General features: G+C 39.1%; 1 protein-coding gene across 1 annotated transcript in view; it reads right to left on the reverse strand.

Moving 5' to 3' along the window:
- Nucleotides 1-26,406, reverse strand: part of LOC147674141 (5-hydroxytryptamine receptor 3A-like) — an 874,588-nt gene that overhangs the window by 336,838 nt on the left and 511,344 nt on the right. The window contains exon 5 of the mRNA XM_086946471.1: nucleotides 8,115-8,284. Coding sequence (XP_086802597.1) covers nucleotides 8,115-8,284 — 170 coding nt within the window. The remainder of the gene's footprint in view (nucleotides 1-8,114; nucleotides 8,285-26,406) is intronic.

Here is a 26,406-nt window from a genome sequence, read left to right on the forward strand (position 1 = left end):
CCTACTGTTTGGCACTTGTTTTTTTAAGTCAATGATCAGGGAGTTGCAGGGGCCTCCTTGTACTTCTCTCATAATGACCTGCTCAATTTATTTTCTAGTTAGTGGCTTCATGCCTTCCTCTGCTTCCTGAGTAAGCTTGTATTGTGGAGTTTGTGAGTAAATTGATTTTAGTTTTGCTGTGTTTCTCTCTAGCTCTTTTAATCAAGCCAATGTCTTTGCCTTTAAAATTCCATACTTCCTCTTTCAATGTCTATCTTCAATCAGGAGGTAAATCTTCTTTTGTAAGAATTGGAAATAAATAAACCTTTGTTTTTTTGTGATTATGTTTTAAGCTTAGAATTCTCATCCTGCATTTGAATTGACACCATCTGGTGTGCAGTAAAACACATAAATCCTTTTAGAGAGCAGTTCTCGTCTTCGTAGGGGAACAGTACTTGTATCACATATTATCAATTCTTGATAGCTTTCAAGTGGGCCAATTTTTACAGGAACATTTGAGAAAACCTTATAAGTTATTTGTTTATTTGATCTACCCACAAATTGGACTTCTAATTACTAAAGGTGTAGGTTGGGATACTCCATGGGTCGCACCACAGTGCGGTTAGAAGCAGTATCAATTAAAAATTATACTGAGTGGCCAGTCACCTTACTATCTACATAAAGGCCACTCTGGCTACCCCTAGAGTAGCTTTCATAATCTGTTGCCAATTTACCGGTCTTTCGGGGACCTTTTGCTTCAAATGTATTACCACTTCTTTGTACTTCTGCAGCACAACATACGCTGAATTATTAGGAGGATGCACTCTTGGAGGCTTCTCTGTTGACCATGCCATGGCCAATTTGCCTTCTTCGCAAAAACTTTTGGTAACAATGATTTCAAACAAGGTTTTTTAAATTTATCCAAAGCACCTTTTACATAATCAGTAATCTCACTACCACTGTATACCATTTAGCCAGTTCTTCGCTAAGCTTTGGAAAGTTTGTTTTAAATGCAAAGAGATCAGACCTATTCTAAGACACATGCACATATGCTCTTCCATGCACCCTTCACATAGGAAATCCTACAACATCTGTTCCTGTTCTTGATTCAAATTCACTCACACTTCTTTCTTTTTCTGTTTCTGCCTTTTGATTGTATGCTTTGCCGTCCCTTTCTTTCTATCCTTGTATTGTTTTTATCTGCCCATTCCTTTGTACTAGTGATTAGATCTCTGATATGTGTTTGAAGAGTCAATAGACCTATTTCCTTCAATTCACCCTCACTCGTATTTATTTTGCAATTTCTGCACATGTCCTTTCTTTTGTATAAATCAATGTTATACTCTTCAGCTAAACCCTCAAGGTTTTCATTTGCTTCATCTAGCTGCTTCCATACTCAGATATATTACTTCATCCTCGTTATATGCAGGCAATCTTTTTATGCTGATTGTACTGTGCACAATTTCTCCAAATTCAGTTTTAAATTGGTAAATATTGATTTCCCTCCTCACCCGTTCACCCAACTGTGCTGTAGCAACTGCAGTAACTGTACCAATAATACGGATAGTTGTATCTTACATTTACATTAACCTTTACATTTATTGTTACCTGTTCAATCATTTAAAATCATTACAGTAAAAAAGCTAAAATTGAAACCCATCCCCCCTATGCCTGCCCACCACTGCCACCCCCCTCCTACGCCAACCTGCCAGCTTTAAAAACCCTGTTTCCCACAGTCAATCTTGAATTGCAAAATTCCCACTTGCCATATCTCCGGGAACCTAATTGTATTTCGGCAATGTTTCACTCAGAGTGCGTGGAGTGACGGGCAAGCTCTTCTTTGCCCATAAGTGTTACTGAAGCACCTTGTTTGCCCGTTAATCAATCTATGTATTTCAGGTGCTTGTGGTCAGACATTTATGCACTTACGTCTAAGGCCAGTCTAAAATGGTGAGTAAATTTTGCCGCTCGGAATAGGTTTTTATTTCCAAGAAGCACCAATCTGATGCCTCCCTGCATGTTCTAATGTTCTAATGCCAAGGATTCTTTAAGATAGGGCGGAGCATCCTTTGTCGCTCACTGATCAATTTGGGGCAGCAACATAATAAGTGGAGCCAGGAGTCCTTTTGATATTTGCATAGGCGGTAAGAGGTATCACCATCTGCACGTGCCCATGCTGGATTGAAGTCCGCAGTTCTGAGTGCTGTTAGCCTCATAAAAAGGATTTTCCTGCGGGCCTGGACCCCGAGTGCTTTCCTTAGGTATGGTTAAGCTTTCCCCATAATGTAAGATTCATCCAATGCCTTAGTGAGGCTATTATGGTGAAGTGCGGTTAGATCCAATTCATACAAAATGGAGCGGACATGCAGTCTCATGATGTTTGACCAGGTCTTATGCGGGATGTCTGTTAGGGACAAGCTTTGGGCTTTGATGTTGAGGGTCTCTATTGCTTTGCCCAGCTTGATGTGCCAGGGGGAGTCCTCTTCCATGAAGATTGTTGCCAGGTGGTGTTTGAGAGAATTGTAAGGTGCTTTAAGGACTCTGATACGATACTTAATTAGGTCCCCCTGGAGGGCCAATTCAGGTCTGCCGAGCCCTAAGTCTGGCCGTAGCCTGGTATTCCTTGCGTACCTGGGTGCTTGCAGCACAATTTTGTGGGCTTTGATCTGCACTGCTGACATGAATTTGTCTAAGTCTCCTGGAAATGCCAAATGACCATAGTTGATGGCCGGGATTAGTTTTGCCCTGAGGACCTTCAACATAGGATCCGCTGTGGGGCTAGACAAGCGTTGACTTAGGCATCTCATTGATAGGATTACAATCTTGGTTTTGGCATTTAGTTGTTTTGTATGGGTTGCCGATGTTGCTTTTTCATGTAGCCTAACCCCAAGATAGTTATATGCTGTGGTGGTACCAATTTGGAGATCTCCCAAGTTCCAGCGTGCATGTTTTTTGTGGGGATATCTGACGAATATCATTATCTTTGTTTTACTCTGATTGACAGGTAGGTGATTTTCCTTATTATACTTCCCCAGCTCTTTTAATGCTCTTTGGAGGCCCACCCTAGTGTGATCCATCACTACAGTATCATCTGCGTACTGAAGGATAGCCAGTCTCGCCGTGCCCAGTTTAGGTGGAACAAGACTTGCCTCTTTCAAAGCTCCCCCTATATCGGCTGTATAGAGATTGAATAAGAGGGGGGCCAAGACACAGCCCTGCTTCAGACCGTTGTTAGTTTCGACTCTTGCTGATAACGCTGTGGCGCTTATCTGGACCTTAGCAAAAAGGGATATGATGGCTTTCAGTAGCTTCAATGGAACTCCCCAGGCTGACAGTTTTCCCCAGAGTTTGCCTCTATCGACTCTATCAAAAGCTGTTCTGTAGTCTATAAAACAGCAAAACAGCGGCAGATGCCTGGCTGTCACCGCTCGTTTTGAGAGATAGGCCAGGGCCATGATGTTGTCCGTGGTTGTGCTATTTGTCCTGAAGCCGGTCTGATAGAATGGTAATATTTTGTTGTTATTAGCCCAGTCCTCTAATTCTCTCAGTAGTAGTTTGGCATAGGCTTTGGCTTCTACATCCAGCAGGGCCACTAGCCTGTAGTTGGCGAGGTTGGAGTGGTCGCCTTTCTTATGAATAGGAAAAATTATTGATCCTATCCATGTTTGTGGGATTATTGTCATTAAATATGCAAAGTTGTATAGAGGGGTAAGGATTGAGACAAAGAGTGGTTGGACTGATTTAAATGCCAGGGCTGAAATGCCATTTGGGCCTGGCGCCCCATCATTCCTCATTTTCCTTACCTCCCTTGTTATTTCCGTTTCTGTGAAGCCAATGCCCCCAGGTGTCATTATTCCTACTTTGTCTGTGTGCTTGGGGAGAGTGTCTATGTGGGTGCTTGTTTCCCGGGTGTTCTTAGGAGGGGCGTGCTCTGCAGTTGATGTTTCTCTGGTATATATGCCCCTTACATACTCTTCCCATTCATTGCTTGCAATGTTGTTCACCTTGCCTCTGTACTGAGAGCTCAGGCGGTTTATGCACCTCCATAATTTGGCATTGTTCTTTTCCTTTAACAAGGCAAATAGTGTGAGCCATTTGTGTTCCATGTCTTCCCTCTTGTGCTTGCCTACTTTCCTCCTGTAGGCGGCTCTCAGTACATTTGTGGAGGCTCCCTCTTCCGATGAGCCTCTGTTTTTTCCTCCTTCTAAGGGCCTTCATTAAAACACCTTTACATTGGCTCAAGCTCCTCGGTGTATGTGGGTTGCTTGAGCAAGGGGCCTTGTGGGAATGTATTTTTTTACGTTGTTCTTTGCCCAACTTCCGCCACAGATCATCTGTCAGTGCTTTCCAGTGACTAATCACCACTGGCTCGAACTCCCACGGCCCTCGAGCTTCCCACATTACTGCCCACTCCTGCATTTTCCCTTCTAGTTTGGTTGTCCATTTTATTCTTTTAATGAATCTGAAGTGTTCCTCCCCTGTGGTTTCTCCCATAATTTTCTGGAGGTCTGCTGAATCTGTTCCTAGGTGGAATGTTACACATAGAGACCTGTGATCGCTTTCTCCTCTGTCATCGACCTGAAATTCTTTCAACTTGTCAACCATTTTCTTGTTGATTAGAATATAGTCTATAGTAGATATGTTCTGAAATTATGGTTTGGGGCACCACGAGCGTGAGCGTAGTTTCTTCATGAGGTGGGTTGAGTTGAGTTTAACATTTTTGAGAAGAGAGCGCAGTGGGCCCGTCTTGTGCCCTTTATTTTGTTTGCAAGGGGCATCTTCCAAACATCTCAAATTAAAATCTCCTGCAATGATTACAAGGTAATGTTCCTATTTAAGTACTATGTCTTCCAGCGTGTTGGTAAATGATTCAATGCTGGCAGCAGTCATTGCCGGGTTGATGTAACAGTTTATGAGCAGCAAGTTGAGCGGCCGGTGGCCCTCCCTTAGCCCAGCAATTGTCACTACTTGCAGGTCTGGGTAGTTTACTCTTATTTCTGTGGGTTTAAGTTTATGCGCATGGCTTATAAAGATTGAAAGACCCCACAGGGACGTCCAAAGATGGGTTTTTTTGTTGCGTTTATCCGATGTTCGTGGAAGCCCTCTATGGGTGTTGATGTCACTGACCAGGTTTCTTGACAGCATATAATGTCCCTTTTAGCAAGATAGTCCTGTACTTCCTTGGTCCCCGCATTTTTATTTAACCCTGCGATATTCCACGATATGAGAGTTAGTTCTTGAGGGAGGTCTGAGTTTTGGCCTTGGTGTTGATCTTCCTACACCGACATTACCCTTCCTTCATTAATGAGCACTTGATTTTGGCTAGGGGTGCTGGTGCCAGTTCTCACCGTAGTTGTACCAGCAGTGGGCTTAATGATATTAGTAGTGACAATTCGACTAGGACCTGCTTCATTTTCTCATGCTGCACTTGGCACTCCCAGTATACGTGTCCTCATACTTGGCTCTCCTGCTCCTATATCCTGATCAGGCCGTGTGGGTATTTGTGAATCATCAGTATGTGCCATTGGTCATGGGTTCATACATCCCTTAGGCTATTCTTTATTGAAAGATGTTGTATTTAGGTACTGTGTGTGGACGAGCTTGGTCAAGGGTTCCTGCTGATTAGCTCCAATTCACAAAAATACTTGTAAACCTACTTATGTATTTCTGAGCAAAGATGTAGATCTACTATTTTTAGGATTTACTTACTTTTATATATTAACAGTTTACAAGCTGTCACTCTGAATAAAGACATGCAAATCCACCATTTCAGAAAGTGGGATGCACACCTATAGCCACAATTGCTCTGAGAGGAGGATTGTGTTAGCATCCTGCTTATTGCCTCTACACAATGCACAATTATACTACTGAATATCGACATAAACAATATCATGGTGCAACAATATCGAGGACAGATATCAATGGACAAAATACCAAAAGGTAAGTGCATATAGGGAAGTATATATCTACTATTCCTCACTCCACATCTGTGTACTTTGAAGATATGTATAATATGTAGGTAGATATATGTGTAGTCAGGTACAAAATATCTTGACTTACTCACCTGCTGATTTTTTTCTCTAGATATTTTGTGCTTTATATTTAGTACCATCGATATTCTGATTTCTATATTTAGCATGCTGAGAAAGAGGGGTCCCAGTAAACCAAAGAAAGTTATTTACAACAGGAAAGGTCAATTATAAAGACAACAAGGTCATTCTGCTAACATTGTTTTTATTTACAATGTAGCTAAGCCACTTATTCAGGCAACCATTATTGACAAAGCATTTACAATATTTAGTACAATGCCCTAAAAACGGGGAAGGGGAAGTGCAAAGTGAGTGTAGGAAGGGGTAAAGTGACATAAAACCAAAGTCAGAATGGCTACAATCAATCAAGGATTCTTGTACTAATTTAAATTGACAAAGAACAAAGTTCGATATTGATACTACAAAATACCACGCATCATGGATATATTTAATAACGTAATTGTGGGAATGAAGCTGAAGAACAAAGAAAAACAGTTGACGTTTCGACCCCTAGTGTGAAAGAAGGCTGAAATTGATCCCTTGCATTGGGGTCTTCATCAGGACAAAGGACAGGGACACAGACCTATTTAGTACAGAAAGGGTATAATACCATTAGGAACAAATCCGTAAAATTTAGTTTATCCACTTTACTATATGTGGCCATTATCCATGTTGCTTGGTACAAGCTTAGTTTCTTTATTATTTCACCCTATATAGAAGGATTCCCCCATCTATCTTCAGACGTATCTGACATTAGAGCGTGGTTCTCCAGCCTTGGCCCTATCTATCTTGCTTTGTGGGAGTACCAATTCTCTCTCCAACGAGCTTAACAAACATCCCTGGTATCTTTTTTTATTTCCAACGTTGATGTGCTGAATTTTAATTGTTACTATTTTACGGATTTGTTCCTAATGGTATTATACCCTTTCTGTACTAAATAGGTCTGTGTCCCTGTCCTTGGTCCTGATGAAGACCCCAATGCAAGGGATCAATTTCAGCCTGCTTTCAAACTAGGGGTCAAAACGTTGACTGTTTTTCTTTGTTCTTCAGCTTCATTCCCACAATTACGTTATTAAATATATCCATGAAGCATGGTTGTTTGTAGTATCAATATCGAACTTTGTTCTTTGTCAATTTAAATTAGTACAAGAATCCTTGATTAATTGTAGCCATTCTGGCTTTGGTTTTATGTCACTTTACCCCTTCCTACACTCACTTTGCACTTCCCCTTCCCCGTTTTCAGGGCACTGTACTAAATATTGTAAATGCTTTGTCAATAATGGTTGCCTGAATAAGTGGCTTAGCTACATTGTAAATAAAAACAATGTTAGCAGAATGACCTTGTTGTCTTTATAATTGACCTTTCCTGTTGTAAATAACTTTCTTTGGTTTACTGGGACCCCTATTTCTCAGCAATCTACATACCCAGGTCCCAGTGACTATATTGGGTCAACCCCCCTTTTTGCAACCATCTATATTTAGAAGGCACACAACACTGCACAGTTTGTCTGTGCCTCTGCACTCAAGGAAAGCAGAGCTTGTGACAGTAGCCTCAGTGGCGTAGCAAAGGGGGGGGGGCTGTCTTTTACCTGCGGCCATCACGGGCGGCTAATGCAGGGGCCGTCACCACCCACCTCTAACTTGCAGCCGTCGCGGGGCAGAGGGTGGCAAAAGGTCTAGCTATGCCACTGAGTAGTGTGCTTTCTCTCCAGCCTGCACTCCACCCACTGTCTGAGGAGGATAAGATGGAATTTACCAGGCTCAGTCCCCATCACTGCTGGGAGATACAAATGCATCATGGAAGGGGAAATACAGAGGCACCAAACCCACTCTTCAAGGCAATGGTGATGATCCCATACAGGTAAGTAAATAGACATCAATGGTGCCCTAGCAGCTCTCTTCCATCACAGGTTTCTTTTATCACTACTGCTTTTCAAGCAGCAGCAATCTCAGTTTTTCTTAAAGTTAGACCTACTTTCTTTGAACTGCTCACCAGTCATTTTTAACATGCAAATGTTTTATGCAGTGTAAATGCAGACCTTCTTGCTTTGCCAGTGCTTATTTCAAATGCTACGACCTTCGAAAACCTGTTTAAAAGTGAAGTACCTGGGTGCATGAAGGAGCCGAAGGTCAAGCTGCAGGTTTGGGTGTCAAAGGGAAATTTGAAGGTGTCAATCCCACAGGTGCTCACAATCATCATCGGTTTCAACCGGATATTTTGCCCATCATTCAAGACATACAAGAAATTCACAGATGGTGATTTGTCTTCGTCTGTCCTAAAGAAGTAAAAAAAAATGAGTGGAATACATATTAGATTGTTTTAACATATTAAGATAAACAGTGTGAAAATCCTGCAGAAGCATCCAACATACAAAACGCTACCGCCACTCGCCAGGTTTGCAAAAATAATGGCAAATCAGAATGGTTCCATTCAGGATAACTCAAATCACCCATTACAGGAAAAAAAATCTTAACTCTGACACAAACAAGACAATGCCTTTGTTTAACAAAATGGTTTTATAAAGCTTCACAAACTCACACAGAAGCACCAACAACTCCAGAGCAAGCAATTTCATTGACACAGATCCTCTGAAGCACACAGAGGCATAGCTTTCATTACCACAGCAAGTGCATTGGCACAGGGCTCAGGAGTGTGGGTTGGGGCTACTTCACCCCAATTGTCTTTAACTGCCAAATCAGTATTTAACGGGTCCAATGCTGTGCTTGCATGAAGGCCTATGTAACCTTGCTAAACCTGCTTCAGTAGTTGTGTAAACCTCCCCTATAGATACAGAATGGGTAAAGCTTAGACTGCAGCATTCTAAACTTCTCTGGGACTTTGACACCAACCCTGCAGCCTTCAGACAAATTCACTTGACTAGTCCATACACACTGCAAGGTATAAACCATGACACTATTTATGAGTTTCTTAATTTCGAAAGGGCACTGCCATTGAGGGATAAGGCACTGAAGTTTTCGCTGAGAATCATTACAAGACGAACATATGTGACCAAGTATTAGGTAAGATTTCCCACTTTACCAGATCAACTGAGGGGGGGTGGGCTGCGGGCATGCTTGGGACCTGGATGAGGAGGCAATAGGAGTGCTGTAATTGTGCATGCAGAAAGAAAAGAGACATGCAAAATGAACAGATTTTCCAAGTCACCAGAATACTGATCTTGGGAAGGGCACAAGTGGTAGGCTTTGGAAGACATCAATGAATTTCCACTACATAGAAAGATTTCCAAGCTAAAGAAAATAGAGGTGCTAAGCTCACAGGTGTCTCTAGAGGTTTGGCAGATGAGGCTGTGTATTTGTAAATCCCACTCCCCCCAGCCTGGGTCCCAGCACCTCAGCTTTCCAATGTTATTAGTATTATTAATTAATTCAATGTATCCAAATATTTATCACTGCAAATAAGTGTTGTTTGCCTAAACTGTTTGGATATGAATGTGTGTGTATGTGTATACATAGATATAAATATATAGCTATATGCACACAAAGTTTAATTCAAACTTTTTAAGCAAACATAGGTATATGTATGTATGTTTATATACATAACTCTGACAGTATAAGATCCCAGCAATGTGAAAGGACTGAAGTGAAGTTCTATGTTTATGTTTTCTATTGTGGACAAGCTCAAATATGGTGTGCATGGAAGAGGTCAGAGTCGTGACAATGGCTTAGCAGTCGAAACGCGTCTGACTCTTTTCTTTGACATATTGTTTAAAATGGAGTGTAACACTGCCTGGAGTGACGTTGCCTTTCCTTTTTTTGATTTGGAATCAGGAGTAATTTGTGTATTTATATATATATATATATATATATTACCTACTGGCGGTCGCCAGTAGGTATATATAGTTAGGATTTTTTCTCTATGGGATTTTTGAAAATTCTATGTTGAATAAGTTTGGCGTTTGTGGACGGAATTGGCTGAAATTTTCAGGAAAATGGAACATTTTGTTTCTGAGCAGCCCCTGACAATTTGGGGGGGTTTCATCAAGGGGGGGTCGAGAAAAAAGGGGGGTCCCAAAACGCGTTTTTCCCATGTTAATTTCCATAGGGCGGTTGGCCTCACTTTTAGCTCGAACGGCTGAATGGATTTGCACGAAACTTGGCAAAATTGTAGGGACTGTTAGCCCGATGTGCCTTTGCTAGGTCTCAATATATGTGCTCCAGTGGATTTTGAGTAATTTAGGTTCAAAAAAAGATATATATCTGGGCGGAGCCTAACCACACATCTGATCTGATTGGCTGTCAGCACTTCATCCAAGAAGTGTTGGCAGCCATCTTGGGACCAATATACATGATAGCACCTCATTAAAAAGCATTGTAGTTAATAGAGGGTTTTAGGACTTTAGTTACATTATAAATCATTTGTTGATGGTACCATACTCGTTTTAGGAATTGTGGTGGGTTCTAAGGTGATTTTACCATGTGAAAAAACCTTCTGCTGTGATATCATGAATATTGTTTGAAAGAAAACTAATATCTCATGATTTTCCCACAGTGGTTTGGAAGGGGATCTATAAGCTAAACTGAAAGCATATTTTCTGTAAATTCACATTATCTTTCTCAGTCATGTGAAAATGAAGTCTGACATTCTCAGTAAAACATGTACATCCAACAAGGACAGAGACTGTCAGTTGATTCCTTTGTGTCCTACTGCAGCCTCCTAGAGTGTTCTAAAGAACAACTAGAGCGCTAACAGTCCTACTTATTACAAAGGTATGGCACACCTGAAGCCATCTTGATTGGAATAAAGTGGTAACTCTTAAAACATTTAATTTAAAAAGAAACAACATGATGGGGTATATTTTGCCATAGAAAGTATGATTAGTGCTGCAGAATGAAAAATTAGGGCACATTATGAGTGACTTCTCAAATCCTTTTCTATTTCATTAAAACATTCTGACATGCAGTCTCCCAAAATGGCCACCAGAGACAAAAGAGCCCAAATGTAGCCCAAATATCACCCAGATGTAGCCCAAGTATAGCCCAATGACAGAATGTCCCAGAGTGTTCTAAAGAACAACTAGAGCGCTAACAGTCCTACTTATTACAAAGGTATGGCACACCTGAAGCCATCTTGATTGGAATAAAGTGGTAACTCTTAAAACATTTAATTTAAAAAGAAACAACATGAGGGGGTATATTTTGCCATAGAAAGTATGATTAGTGCTGCAGAATGAAAAATTAGGGCACATTTTGAGTGACTTCTCAAATCCTTTTCTATTTCATTAAAACATTCTGACATGCAGTCTCCCAAAATGGCCACCAGAGACAAAAGAGCCCAAATGTAGCCCAAATATCACCCAGATGTAGCCCAAGTATAGCCCAATGACAGAATGTCCCAGAGTGTTCTAAAGAACAACTAGAGCGCTAACAGTCCTACTTATTACAAAGGTATAGCACACCTGGAGCCATCGTGATGGGAATAAAGTGGTAACTCTTAAAACATTTAATTTAAAAGGAACAAAATGAGGGGGTATATTATGCAATAGAAGGTATTATTAGTGCTGTAGAAAGAAAAATTAGGGCACATTTTGAGTGACTTTTCAAATCCTCTTCTATTTCATTAAAAAATTCTGACATGCAGTCTCCCAAAATGGCCACCAGAGACAAAAGAGCCCAAATGTAGCCCAAATATCACCCAGATGTAGCCCAAGTATAGCCCAATGACAGAATGTCCCAGAGTGTTCTAAAGAACAACTAGAGCGCTAACAGTCCTACTTATTACAAAGGTATGGCACACCTGAAGCCATCTTGATTGGAATAAAGTGGTAACTCTTAAAACATTTAATTTAAAAAAGAACAAAATGAGGGGGTATATTTTGCCATATGAATTATGATTAGTGCTGCAGAAAGAAAAATTAGGGCACATTTTGAGTGACTTCCCAAACCCTCTTCAATTTCATTAAAAAATTCTGACATACAGTCTCCCAAGATGGCCACCAGAGACAAAAGAGCCTTAATGTAGCCCAAATATCACCCAGATGTACCTCAAGTATAGCGCAATGACAGAATGTCCCAGAGTGTTCTAAAAAACAACTAGAGCGCTAACAGTCTTACTTATGACAAAAGTATGGCACACCAGAAGCCATCTTGATTGGAATGAAGTGGTAAGTCTGAAAACACTCAATTTAAAAAGGAACAACATGAGGGGTTAATTTTGCCATAGAAAGTATGATTAGTGCTTCAGAAAGAAAAATTAGGGATCATTTTGAGTGACTTCTCAAATCCTCTTCTATTTCATTAAAAAAATTCTGACATGCAGACTGAAACATGCACTTTGAATACCAGCAGCAGACGTCCCTGGTGAGCAGTAGCTTTACTACAGTGATCTAATGTGCAACTAGAGTGCTAACATTCAGAATTTATGGCAAATGTGTGACACATCTGAATGCCTTCTTGATGGAACCAAAGTAAACAAGCATTGAAAATGCAATAGATCTCGCCCTCGTTTAAGTTAAAGCCATTCTGTTTGTAATGAGGTGGCTTTTTAGCTTTGCTTTTATTAGTGTTTTTTCAACTTTCATGTAAATAACATGCATCTGTATGCATATAAGTATATGTATGCATGCATTTATGTTTGTATTTATATAGATTAAGCATGGGCGAATTTTGCGGATCTCGCGTTCGCGAATTTTGCGGATTTGCGAACTCGCAATCCGCAAAATCCGCGAATTCCCGCGAATTTGCGGATTTTTTTTTTTTGTGTTCGCCCGTGTTTCTGCCAGTTCGCGAGGGTTTTTACAATTTCGCAATTTGCGAACTTACCTGTCGGGTCGCAAGTTTTGCGAACTTGTTGTTTCTACGTGTCCAGCCTGTTTGGGACACTCTTCTTCATCACTGCCACTCTCTGTCACCACTGCCACTCTCTGACTACTCATGCCACCCTCTGGCCCACCCATGCCACCCTCTGTTTCATCACCACACCCTCTGGTTGTCCAGTGTACATTATTTTCGGCAAAGCAAAGCACACCTTCCCTGCCTCAAGTGACCTGAATTAATTTGGGGCTGATTAATGTGTCACAGAATATTTTTTTAGCTGGCACCTGCTTCCTTAGTGCGCCCTGATTAGTGATCTTTTGCACTTGCTAAGTGCTTTCATTGTTGCAAAATTAGTTACAACACCTGCCCTGCCCCAACTGACAATAATGAATTAGGGGCTGATTAATGGATTTTAACTTCCAGCCTGGCTCCTGCTTGTCTCCCTTAGCTGTAATTCAGGACCTTTGTGGCATATGTGTAACTATTCTGAGGTTCAGAGCAGGGTCACATAATAGTTGCAACTGGCAACTGAACTCTGGAGGGGCCCCTCAGGAAGCACTACAGGAAATGGCTACTAATGATGAGCCTGAACTTTTGAACCTGGTAAGTAGTTTCAGTTTTGCTAAGATCGTATTTCTGCAATTTAGCACTTATTCGCGGGGCGCGAAGTTGTACTGGGAAGCCGCGAACTCACGCGAACAGTGCGAGCAGTGCGAGCAAAATCCGCTGCTCGCGGATTTGCGGATTTTGCGGGAGATTCGCGAATCTCGCGGATTGCGAATTTCCCGAAAATCCGCAAAATCCGCGAGCGAAACGGATTTTCCGCCCATACCTAATATAGATATACAGATGATATATGTTTATAAATGTATGTATATATATATATATATTCACTGAAAAAACCATAGGCTATAGACCATATATAGTTAGGAATTAGCATTTACAAAACCTTGAAAATTCACTGAAAAAACCATAGGTTATAGACCATATATAGTTAGGAATTAGCATTTACAAAACCTTGAAAATTCACTGAAAAAACCATAGGTTATAGACCATATATAGTTAGGAATTCGCATTTACAAAACCTTATTTTACTCACACAAAACCATTGAAATTCCATATATAGTTAGTTGCACTAACTATATATCGCGCACCCGCAATCCACTGCTGATGATGTCACATATTACATCATTCATGACATGGTCAATGACATCACTGATGACATCACTGAATATATATATATATATTCAATGAAAAAACCATAGGTTATACTCCATATATAGTTAGGAATTAGCATTTACAAAACCTTATTTTACTCGCATAAAACCATTGAAATTCCATATATAGTTAGATGCGCTAACTATATATCGCGCACCCGCAATCCACTGCTGGTGATGTCACATATTACATCATTCATGACATGGTCAGTGACATCACTGATGACATCACTGATCACAACATCCAGTGACTGTATGTTTCTGTAAAGTTAAAATATGTCTTACATATTGAAGAATGAGTGGATGTATAAATGTCTGGATGAAGGATTTAGTAGGTGCATGACTGATTGTATGAGGGAGTGATTAAATGTGTCTCACTGAGTGCATGGGTTAGTGATTAAACTGTATTAATTTGTGCATCATTATATCTGTTGTTCTGTAAACTGCTGCATGTGTTGATCAGTAGCTATATGAATAACTATATGGGTTATTGATTGGTTGCTCAAGTATTTGTATGGGAGACTGAGTATATGTGTGAGTGGCTGGGAGGTGTGTGCCTCTGTGCATAGATGTGTGAGCAGTTGATTCACTAGATGTATGGTTTCAAAAGTGCATGTGGAAACAGCTGTATGGGCGGTTGACTGTGTGCATGAGTGTATTGGTGAGTGAATGGATATCTCAGTGCTACATGTCAAAGTAAGTACATATGTAAAACACAGTACATGTGAGAGTTAACATATATAAATAACTGTGCATAAGAGCCAGTGAATGTGTGAGTGGCTGTATGGATCATTGTGAACTTTTATTAGGGATTATATAAGAGAGTAAATATGTGTTAGAATATGTTTCAATAAGTAAGGTGTGTATAACTGTATAGTTGAGGAATTGGAGGTGTGATTGATTCTTTGCATGACTGTCTAGGTGTATGAGTAACTCCATGGATGAGTGACAATCTGTGAGTGTCTGTTTTCACTGAGTGTATCTAAGGATATATCAGAGTCTGTAGAGGTTCATCGTATTAACACATGAATGATGTCATCTGTGATGTTGTCAGTGATGTCATTTGAGTTGTCATCAGTGATGTCATTTGAGATGTCATCAGTGATGTCATTTGAGATGTCATTTGAGATGTCATCAGTGATGTCATCAGTGATGTCACTGACCATGTCATGAATGATGTAATATGTGACATCATCAGCAGTGGATTGCGGGTGCGCGATATATAGTTAGCGCATCTAACTATATATGGAATTTCAATGGTTTTATGCGAGTAAAATAAGGTTTTGTAAATGCTAATTCCTAACTATATATGGAGTATAACCTATGGTTTTTTCATTGAATTTCAATGGTTTTTTGAAAGCTAATATTTCTATCTGTAAAATGTATTTTTCTTTAAATCATAAAATATATTGTACATTTTTTTAATACAATTTTAAAAAAAAAAAAATAGTTCCGCTCCTAGTCCGCGAACTGGTCAGCTTCCCGTTAGCTGAATTCAAAGCCGCGACTTGGTGCGCGAGCCGGTAATCGCTCCTTAAGCGTGACTGTTACGTTATCATGACGTTTTGCGTTGTCGCGTAATACGTTATCCGACGCGCCAAGTTAGCGGACTCGAAAGCGGATTGGATAGCGGCGCAAAGCGCGAAACGTAAAGACAGCAGGTCATGTGACTCGATAATAACACTTTTCATTAGTTCATTTCACTTTTGGTTTCCTAATGATGTAATACTAGGTCATGTGATCTAAAATTAACACTTTTCATTGGTTTAGAACTTTGGCTTTTCCCAAATGATGAAAACCCCTCCTTCTTTCCTCACTCTGACTTTCATCTTGATGAGAGAAAGACCTTTGTACAATCCAGAGAAATGGCTTCTGTTGTAGCTTCTGGTAGTGTTCCCCCACCACCACCTCCACCTCCTCATGGAAAGAAAGGACCACCAACTCAACCAATCTTTCAAGAAGAGGAAGAGCGGGAAGAGGAGGAAGAGTCTGAATATTTGCCTGAGGAGCCCAGGAGATACAACAGGAAGGAAAATTTCATTTGGCAATTTTTCAAATTTCCACCAGGGCAAAAGAAAGTGAACGCCAGGTATGTCTTTTGCCGAATCTGTGACGAACGTCTTTCTAGAGGCACGGATAAAAAATATAGTTATGGGAATTTCACTATGCACAGACACATGAGCAGGTGGCACCCAAATAACTACAGTGCAGCTCAGCTTCGAGACGAACAACAGAATTCACCAGCAATAGCCAGAAGATCGGTTGTGCCAGAAGTTACGGGACCTGAAGCAAGGGAGCTGATCCCAAATATTCAAATGGACATGGGGGAAGTCAAACAAGTTTGTATGAGGTGCAATCAAACATTATGCTACCGCGAAAGTAGTATAACTCTCATCATTAGAGCCATCAAAAATCATGTATGTCCAAAACGCCCCCAAAAATAAATTCTTCTTTTTTTTGTTGCTCCTGTTGAGCCCTCTTCGATGAATCATTTTTGTTTCCCCCCCTCCCCCCAAAAAATAAAAAAAATACAAAATGTTCAGAAAAAAACAAAAAAATATAAAAAATGTTCAGAAAACTAATAAAAAAAATTTAAAACAACAAAAACAAAAAAAAAGTTCTTTTCAGAACTACCTCCCCATTATTAAAAAAAATTGGTAGAATTCTTTGAACTCTGCCAAGCTCTATTTCTATTAGTTCGCTCCCAGTTCGCTATCCGGTACGCGAACTTTGAGCGCACCAAAAAAAATTTTTTTAAAAAAAGGAACAGTAAATATAAGGAAAGAAAACAGACAGCTATGTTACTATAAAGATAGCTATAGGGAGTAAAGAAAAGATACTGTGACCCGCAATTCACTTCTGATCATGTCATATATTACACTATTTTTCACATAGTCAGTGACATCATCAGCAGTGGATTGCGAGTAACAGTTTTTTTTGTTTACGTCCTATAGCTGTCTTTTTTGTAACATAACTGTCTGTTTCCTATCCTTAAACTTACTGTTAGTTTTTTTAACGAGATAACAGATATGCCCAATTATTACATCATTCATAACATAGTCAGTGACATCATCACCAGTGGAATGCAGATTAAAAAAGTAGAAAACATTTACCTTATAATTCTTGTTAATTTTTAACGAAAATTTTTCATACATTCAATCTGTAAAAGAGAGAACAAACATTTCCAAAAATATTAAAACATGTATTTAAAAATTAGAAAAAAGAAGGGAAAAGGTTCAAGAAGAAACACTTTTTAAACAACTTTGACACTTATATAAACCTCTACTTCTCTACGACCCCTACACAATCCTAAATATATTTATTTTCAACAAACAGTATCTTCATGCTGATGAAATGAGGCCTATTTTGAAATATGATGCTTCTTTTGCATTGCTTATGTCTCACAATAGTGATGCCATAACAGCGCAAAAGAGATGTGAAACCATCATAAAATTGTGTCTAACATTTAAAATGATTATTTTAGGATGCAAATAAGATGTGTGCTTTCAAGAGCTTTCTTTGAGGTGAGACCTCTTTTCTTTTTTTTAAAAAAAACAGTACCCAGAAGTACAGCACTGTAAGCATTAAAATTGACACTTACAGAAGACTCAGCTTACCCATATGTACCTCACATTTCTAAATGTATATCATAAGTACAAAAACCATAACATTAATTATACATGTTAAATGGTTTATTTTTGCTGTTCTCAGAATGTATCAAATTTCACTTAAATCAGTGACTTGAAGGTATTCATCATATAACAGCGGGGAAAAAAAAACACAATCAAAATGACTGTGTTTAAAAAACCCATACAACCTAAGAAATCTGATTTCAAAACTCCTTAAAATTGACTTACTTTCAATGACGTCGAATGATCTCCTATAAACAGCATCCACTCTGTTGTGCTATAAATATTTTCAGCCCGCCACTTTCTGAAAGAAAACCTCCATCGATACGTAAAATATGTTACATAGAAAAAAAAACTTCTCTCATTCTATCACATGTTTCCACTAGGCCAAATCATGTTGCCGCGATTCGCAAGTCTTATATTTCTTCCAATCAAATCCCGACATTTTCTATTTACGCAACTTTCAAAAATAAAATATTTGAGATTATTTTCACAATCCTGGACTACTAATATCTTACTCTTCTTTGTCATTCATGTTCTCCTTTTCCTATGACACTGATACTGTTTACTATGAAGCAGACCTACTTGCATCAGGTTTATATAGTTGGATTTTTAATCTAGACAGCATTGCAGACTTACATTCCCTCTACTTAAAATTTTGGTTTTAAAAACACCAGGTAAGAATTTTTAAGGTCAAACGGCAATTTTTTTTTGAAAGTTACAACGGAATCATTACAGAATGACCAGCCGTTTCCAGACTTTAAGTAAGCTGTATAATGTCCTGATGTTGTTGATGGACCTTCATGATAGATAATTGCTACAGTTACAAAAGTCCTCCCTGATATTGACAGCTGAGAAGCCACAACATTTTTTATTAAAGTTGACAATTTTGATCCATCAGGCCTACATCGTTGGATCATTAAAATGACATACTGGCTATATCTACGTATAAATAATGTTGACATCATATCACATTTACATTGGCTACACTCCATGTTGTGATCCGCTGCATTTACTAGCTTATTAAAGGAGACTGATTTACTGTCTGGCAAAGTTAAATATATAAATCTTTCTGAGTCTACACTAGTAGTACTTGATACCATACAGTTCTCGCAGTCATGCTGCCATTGATAAGAAAGCCCAAACAGGTGATCTACATCTACACCCTCATCTTGCAATACATCAAGCATATACATTAAAAACTCCTGACAATCTTGCTGATTATTTTCAGAGAAGTCTGTTTGACCTGAACATTCATCTAACAGATAACGAACTTCAGACACACTTTCTACTTTTGTTCGATCAGTGCTACATTTCTCTAACACAGAATTCAACAAGCAGCATAAACTTTGCTCCGAATTGAACACAATCTGTTCTTTTAAACTCTCTAGTGAAAAGAGAACATTAACCACTACATTTGCATAGCAGTTGACACCAGAACTGTTTTCAAATTGAAAACCGACAACATCTTCAACAGAATCCACTTTCTTTCTGCTAACAACTTTCGGTTCATTGACTTTTAGTCTTTTTGCAACAACCTCCCTACTATTACTGATATTTCTACGTTTCTGGCCTACCACACGTTTCTCAAACAAAGGATATTGAGGCAAATGTGGCGCATACTCTCTTCTTAACCTATTGTATTCCTTAACACAATCTAGATCCGCACAAATGTTTGTGACATCACAGTCAATCAAGTACAATCCCGATAAAGTTCTAACTCGTGACAATGCCACATATGCCATACCCTCCTTGAACACAGAACTGCCAATATTCACCAATGCACAGTCTACACTTAAACCTTGCGATTTATGGATTGTCACCGCATATGCCAAGCAAACAGGAAACTGTTTACGGCGAACATATAAGTCTTTAACAAGCAAAAACCTAGCAGAACAACGACCAATTTGCTGTACTTCCTCAATGCCATCAAATTTAATTCTTAAAAATTCGATTCCATCTCTATTTTTGTATTTCTCCAAATCAACAACATTACCCATTGATCCATTTACTAGACCTCTTTCTACATGTAAATTCCTTCTCAAAATGATTCGGCAATTTAAACACACATTCAAAGTCTTTTCAAAACCCGCTGTTTTAGATATAGTCTTCTCTAATGAATCCAATTTTGATTTCAAATTGTCTGACAAAATAATTGTTGATCCCATGTGCTCTAATTTGTCGATAGCTTCAAGTTTCACAATCTCTTGCTTTTCTAAATTCAACATTTTATTGTTGAAGATGGCACATTCTGCAAGAGTTGGCATGAGACATATCCCGGACTTCTTCTCAGTAATTTTCTGAAAAATATTCTCAGGCTCAATCTCTCGTTTGGGATATAAATTTGACAGTAATCGTGCATTTAAAGCTTCTCTCCCATGCTCGGTCACTTTTCCAATTCTAATATCTTGTAGAATATTCTTGTAATCTTCATCCTTTGCCTGACGCATATTTTCATGCAGTTCTGCATAATTGAAGTTTAACCATATATTGACGTTGCCAATACTCCCTAGGCACTTCCTGGTATCTTCATGTGTGAGTATTTTGAACACAGGTTGACCTTTTACTGGTGTCAGCTGCAGAAGATCTCCGAAAACAATGATGTGTTTGCCACCAAATAACACATCATATTCAGTTTTAAGTACTTCTTGCATTCTCAAATGCACAAAGGCAAGCATGACATTGGAAACCATGCTTACTTCGTCAATGATAAGTAGTTTCATTTTCCTCAAGACTCTTGAAACTTCACAGCAAGCATCCCCAGATAACTTGTTGTATTGTAATTTGTTGTCATGCTCCACCGGCAGCATCAGTAGACGATGCAAAGTAATACCTTTAATGTTATGTGCTGCCAGTCCAGTAGGAGCGGTGACAACACAAGACAGCGATGACTTAGTCCTTTCCTGCAAATAACAAGAAATTGCTTTAATAAGGAAACTCTTTCCAGTTCCCGCTTCTCCACTCACGTACAGTCGGACAGGCTTCAACGACGTACATGAGCACTCTTTCTTCTCATGACTTAATCCGTGCTCAATTTCCTTGGTAACTTCTTCATATATTTTCCTCTGCTCAACGTTGAGTTGTTTTTCCAAGTCTTCTAAGTTAACTGAATCCTCCTGAGCATGTGCCATGGCTCTTTCCACTTCATTCATAGCAGTGGCAGCTTCATTTTCGATAATAGGTCCTCCAAGTGGATCTTGACTCAATGAAACAGAACTCTGACTGTCCTGAGAACTGTCTCTGGCAATCTCGGCTGCAATCGTTGCTTCCTGCTCAATTTCCAAAGTTAGCATTTCTTGATATTTAGGAAAAGCAGGACATTCTATGGACTCCTTGGCTGCATTAAAAGAGTCTTCGTAACAGAGGAAATCTCCAAGCAGTTCCTCTTCTGCACGCCAAGGCTTGAAAAGTTGCAAAAGTGCTAAATAGAAAAACTCCTTTCTTTCTGGAGATTCACCACTTAATTTTCGATGGTTTACTAATTGGCATTTTCTTTGCTTGACCAGGCATCCCTCACTTCCAATTACAGCATACACTCCTTTCTCAATATCTTCTTTCATGTTCCTCTTGAATATATAATTTTGGAGAACCTCATATAGACAAACATTCTCAAGGTGACTGCTTCGATTTGGATAATATGTATCCAACATGTTGGTCTTCAAAATGTCGGTACTGTTTGGCTCCTTTTCCGCCAAATACTCAATTTCCCGGACAGGTTTTAGAACTCGATTTCGCGTTGCAGCAAGACCAAGACTCGCCCAAACGATACTCCTAGATTTGGCATAGAGACTTGCTGAAGACAATCGATCTGAACATTCGTAAGCTCCGATTTCTCGATGCGACAACATCTTCAGACTGAAACTATACAACTTCTTGCTGAGGCTCTTTTCATGGGATATGTCCTCCCACATATCCTTCAGTTCTGTCTTTTCTTTTTTGGTGATGTAAGATGTCACATACCGAGCCACAGCCATGCAGTTGTCACCCACAAACTGTATATCCATGTTAGCATTCCACATGGACAAAATCACTGGGTTGTAGTCATTGATGTACTTGGACTCTTCGTTCCTTTTCAAATTGTATGTATTTTTGGGTGATTTCCTCGTCACATTATGTCGTAGTGAAGACATCAAACTGTTCACTTTTCCTTTAGAAATCACCGGCCGTGGAAAGTTGAAACGACATTTGGTGTAGAACTTGTCCTTGTTTCTGAATTTACGACGACAGTACTTTCCACAACGATGGCTTTGGAAACGTAGAACTTGTTCTCTTAGGCTTTTCTTCTCCGTTGCATTTGGAACAGCACACGTAGAATACTGTTCTATGAAATTCATCACTAAGTCATCGGGATCTGTTCCAAATTTAGGAGCATCCTTGATCCACAACAACATATGTATATGAGGAGCACCTCTTGCTTGGTACTCCTTTCTCCAAAAGAAATCCAACACCTCTCCAAGAGGTGGATTCTTCTTATTTGTGATGAAAGACATCATAGCTTCAAATTTATGATTGAAGTACCTGCATACATTCACAGGATCCAAAGAACACAGTTCTCCAGGTGTCTTGAATTCAATGTTTTCAATATTTCCATTTGCCTCTCGTAGAAATTCAAGTAAGTCTTCCCAGCCATACTCGGCACAGCTCAGAGTGAGGAACCATGTTGGAGTTCCTAAGTTCCTCAGCATACATTTTAAATCACCATGATGACGATACCAGTACTCATTAGTACCACGCTGACACGCCATGAGATTAATTAAGTGAGAATCCAAAATACTGTCTTGGACATTGACTTTATGCATAAAGTCCCTTGCCGAGATATTTCGCATCTGTATACCACTTTTCAAGATGTGGTTCACTGCATATGACAGTCCAGACAGATCGCTTTCAAACAGGAGATGAAACAAATAGGGAATGCATTGACGAAACCTAGGATCTTCTCCATACAATCGTAAAGTCCGGTATTCAGACGCAGGAATTTGATGAGATCGCTCATCATATCTTCCTCCTCGACCTGTGGGAAATAGCTGTGGGAAACACCGAGCTTCCAAACTTTCCTCCCAAACACTAATGGGACTCCCTTTGGCTTGTTTCATTTGAAACAACTCAATAGCATTCCCCATGACTTCCTTGGAATGTAATGGATGAACACTATAATGTTCATATATTTCTTCACTTTTAGAGGCCTCTACTTTCTCAATTTGCCCAGCACACAAATCGCTATCCTCTTCATCACTTACTTCCTCTTCTGCAACATACACATTCTTATAATACTTATTATTTTTCTTCAAATACACTGTTGCCTTTTTGACTTTCCTAACATCCACTAAATCTTGCCATATTTTCTTATTCTTTGTCGGAACACCATTAACCAAGATAACCAGAGGTTCCTCTTCCACTTCTTCTACTCCAATTGTGTTAATGTTTTTATTCAAATCTAAAGGCAAATAAACAACTCTTCCCTTTAATCCTCTCTGTAAATCTGCTGGAGGCAACTTCCCTGTCTTTGGTTCCATTCTTACAATAGCCTGAAAGGGATGAATACTTTGAATCAAAATAGATTCATAAGTATTTAAATCCTTCAATTCAGAAGGAATCTCAACCAATTCAAGATTATTATGAACTGCCCTAGCAGGCATCTGGTTTTGGTTTAATTTATTACAACAATAAGTACACACACGTTGATCCGATCCCAAATCAAAATAATTTTCTACCATCAAGTATGTGGCAAAATCCTTCCATTCCCTATTATTTTCCCTTTCACTTTTTGCATATAAATCCACTACCTTAGTCTGATTCTTATAATAAGTACGTCGACAACAAACACAAGTGAAATTAGGCCTCTCACTTGATTTCATCTGAAACGTGGCAATTTCCTTCTGAAAATTATCTGTACTGTAAACCTGTACATTATCTTCCACATTACTCTCTACTTCAGGGTCAATTTGAACATTCTCATCTTTACTACTAAAGTAACAAAACTCAATTTCTTCACAAATATTCTTCACATCTATTTCAGAACCATGCAAAAGAGCAGCACATAATTGTTTAAGCATAATTGCTGGACTCTTTGCATAATACAACATTCTCACTAATTTTCTCACTTTATTATGATGCACTGCTAGCATCCTGAAATGATGAAAAACACTCTGGCATACTCTCCTGGAAAGACAAGCCAGTGAATGACCACGCAAACCTGTTATTTGTCTCACTCTGCAAGGATCTAAATCTTGCAACAACTTCATTTTCTGCTTCAAACTTTTCTTATTAAATGTCCGTATAAAATCACAAAGCAAATTGATGGAAACCTGTCGCACACTGCAAATAGAACTACACTTCCAAATGTACACAGGAGCCTTAGGACGTCTTCCTAAAACCTCATCACTTAGCGCCTCTTCTGTCTCTGTTGTCACAAGTTTTTCTTTTTCAACTGGACAACCATCCTTCACTTCATAAGCTCGACCACTGATGTCAACTGCATGCACCAAATCATTATCCTGAAAATAACTCTCCTCATTAAAAAATGCCTCAGAACTTGAACTATGCATCCATTCTCCGGAAAAAACTTCACAAAAGTTGCTACGATTTACTACTCTCTTCCATCTACTGTTTGTTTTAAAATCAGAAATTACCTTGCTTAGTTTCCTAATTCTATTGATTACCAAAATAAACAACTTTCGCTTAATTTCAAAAGCATGATCAATAATTTTCTCGACATTTTTCTTCTTCTTATAAAATGCCGCTTTCTGTTTGCATTTCTTAATATTTCTTAATAAATTAACTATTATCCGATTACGGAACATTCGTTGTCGAATGTCCCTAAACTGTTCTTTCCTTCTACTATCATGCACAGAGTTATCTCTTCCTCTACCAGTAACATTTTTCATGGGTCTTTTCTTTCCATTTAAATTACTCTTCTTTTTCTGAACTGAAACATTTGGGCGAGAAATACTTTTTTTTCTACAAATATTTTTTAAGAAAGACTTGGTGCTCTTACCCGGAGCTTTCTTGGTGTTTTGATAAGTATTTAGGGAAGAGGACTGCTGCAATAAAACATCACCGTGCTGTCTTTGACGTTTTCGAGCCTTTATAATTCTATTTTTGGTAGGCATTTTCCAAACTATGAAAGAATCTGCAGTTGAATCTGTTGAAAAATATAATAAAAAATGTTAATAACCACTATTACCAAACAGTAAATGAATAACACTCATCAAAAACTTAATGCCCTTCTTATTATTTAACATAGCAAATCAAGGCATATGACTGAGTATGATGTTATTTTTCTTTTTTAAATGGAAAGCGTTCTTCATGGTGCAAGTTTCTTGTAAATACGCTCCCACCTGCGAAAAGGAACTTAGCAATGCAAAGCTGCTTGGGTCCCCAGTGTCTGTCAACATTCTAAACAGTCCGGAGCGGCCGCCATCTTATCTCTCGGTAGGATCGAGAGAGAAGAAAAGGTGAAAAACGAAGGGGAAATTTAATAAAATGGGGCAAAGTATACCCCACTTGACCCCCTAGGAATGTTGTTGGAATTTTTTAAAGGGTCCCCTGAAATATATATTTTTCACGATAGAACCGCTTCCCAAACACCGAACTGGTCCGCAAACTGCACGAGAATACGCCATTTTGTGCGTCGTTTTAATTAAATTACTAGGAATAAGGAGGTGCGGGAGACGTATCCTATTTCCTTATATTTTCTGAGAGTGGCTGAGGAGTCTCATATATGTTGATACATGTGTTCCAGCGGCTGTGCGTGAGCTTTTTTAAAATTTTTGCTGCGTGACGTCTGTTAACGTTCGATTCGAAGGAAATCAGGAACTGTTGACCACCAATTTCTCAGTGCGATAAAATCTTTTGAGATATATTATCAAGCCTGTGCGCTAAAATTATCGCCGATAAAGCGGCGACAATGGGCTTGATAATACACTCTGTGAAATTCCAATCGAAGCCCATTTTAGATGTCTTCACATCTAGCATGTACTTCGATTGGAAATCCATAGAGCATATTATCAAGCCCATTATCGCCGCTTTATCGGTCGTTTTCGGCTGATAAAGCGGCGATAATTGAAGCGCACAGGCTTGATAAAATACCACATTGTTATAAATGAATCCTTATTGAGACACAATGTCTGCGCCAATTTGCCTTTTTTACAATGCCACAATTTTGTCGTGCACGGCAGCCATTTTACATGCCAGGCTGGTCTCAGCCTATCACCTAACCCTGCGAATGTAGGGAAATATTATCAAACCTGTACACTAAAATCTATTTCTATATCACTACAGACAAAGCCACAATTTAAAAACACAGCTTTCTTCATCATTTTCTCCTTAGCGATAAAAAGCGGTAGCAATGCATGAATATCACGCTGAAAAGTCAGCGATATTCAAGCATTATCCTGCAAATGCTCTTAGCCATGTTATCCACCTCCTATTGGATAACATGGCTAAGAACTGCTCGCAAATGCGAAAAAAAACGGTCGCAATGCATGAATAACGCTGAAAAGTCAACGATATTCATGCATTATTCAGCAAATGCTCTTAGCCATGTTATCCACCACCCATTGAATAACATGACTAAATACTGCTCAGAGCCCCATGAGGAACGCTTTCCATTTAAAAGAGAAAACATATCATCATAGAAAAGAATCGTTTTTAAACACAGCATATAAATCAATTGTATACCTGCATTCAAGAGGAAATGACTGAAAATGTCCTTGAGACACACGAAAGCGTTTTCTGGAATACCCTAGCACCATTTTTCCGACATTATTAACATGGCTA

Source organism: Lissotriton vulgaris, chromosome 12 (genome assembly GCF_964263255.1).
Source record: "Lissotriton vulgaris chromosome 12, aLisVul1.2, whole genome shotgun sequence".
Classification (NCBI taxonomy): domain Eukaryota; kingdom Metazoa; phylum Chordata; class Amphibia; order Caudata; family Salamandridae; genus Lissotriton; species Lissotriton vulgaris.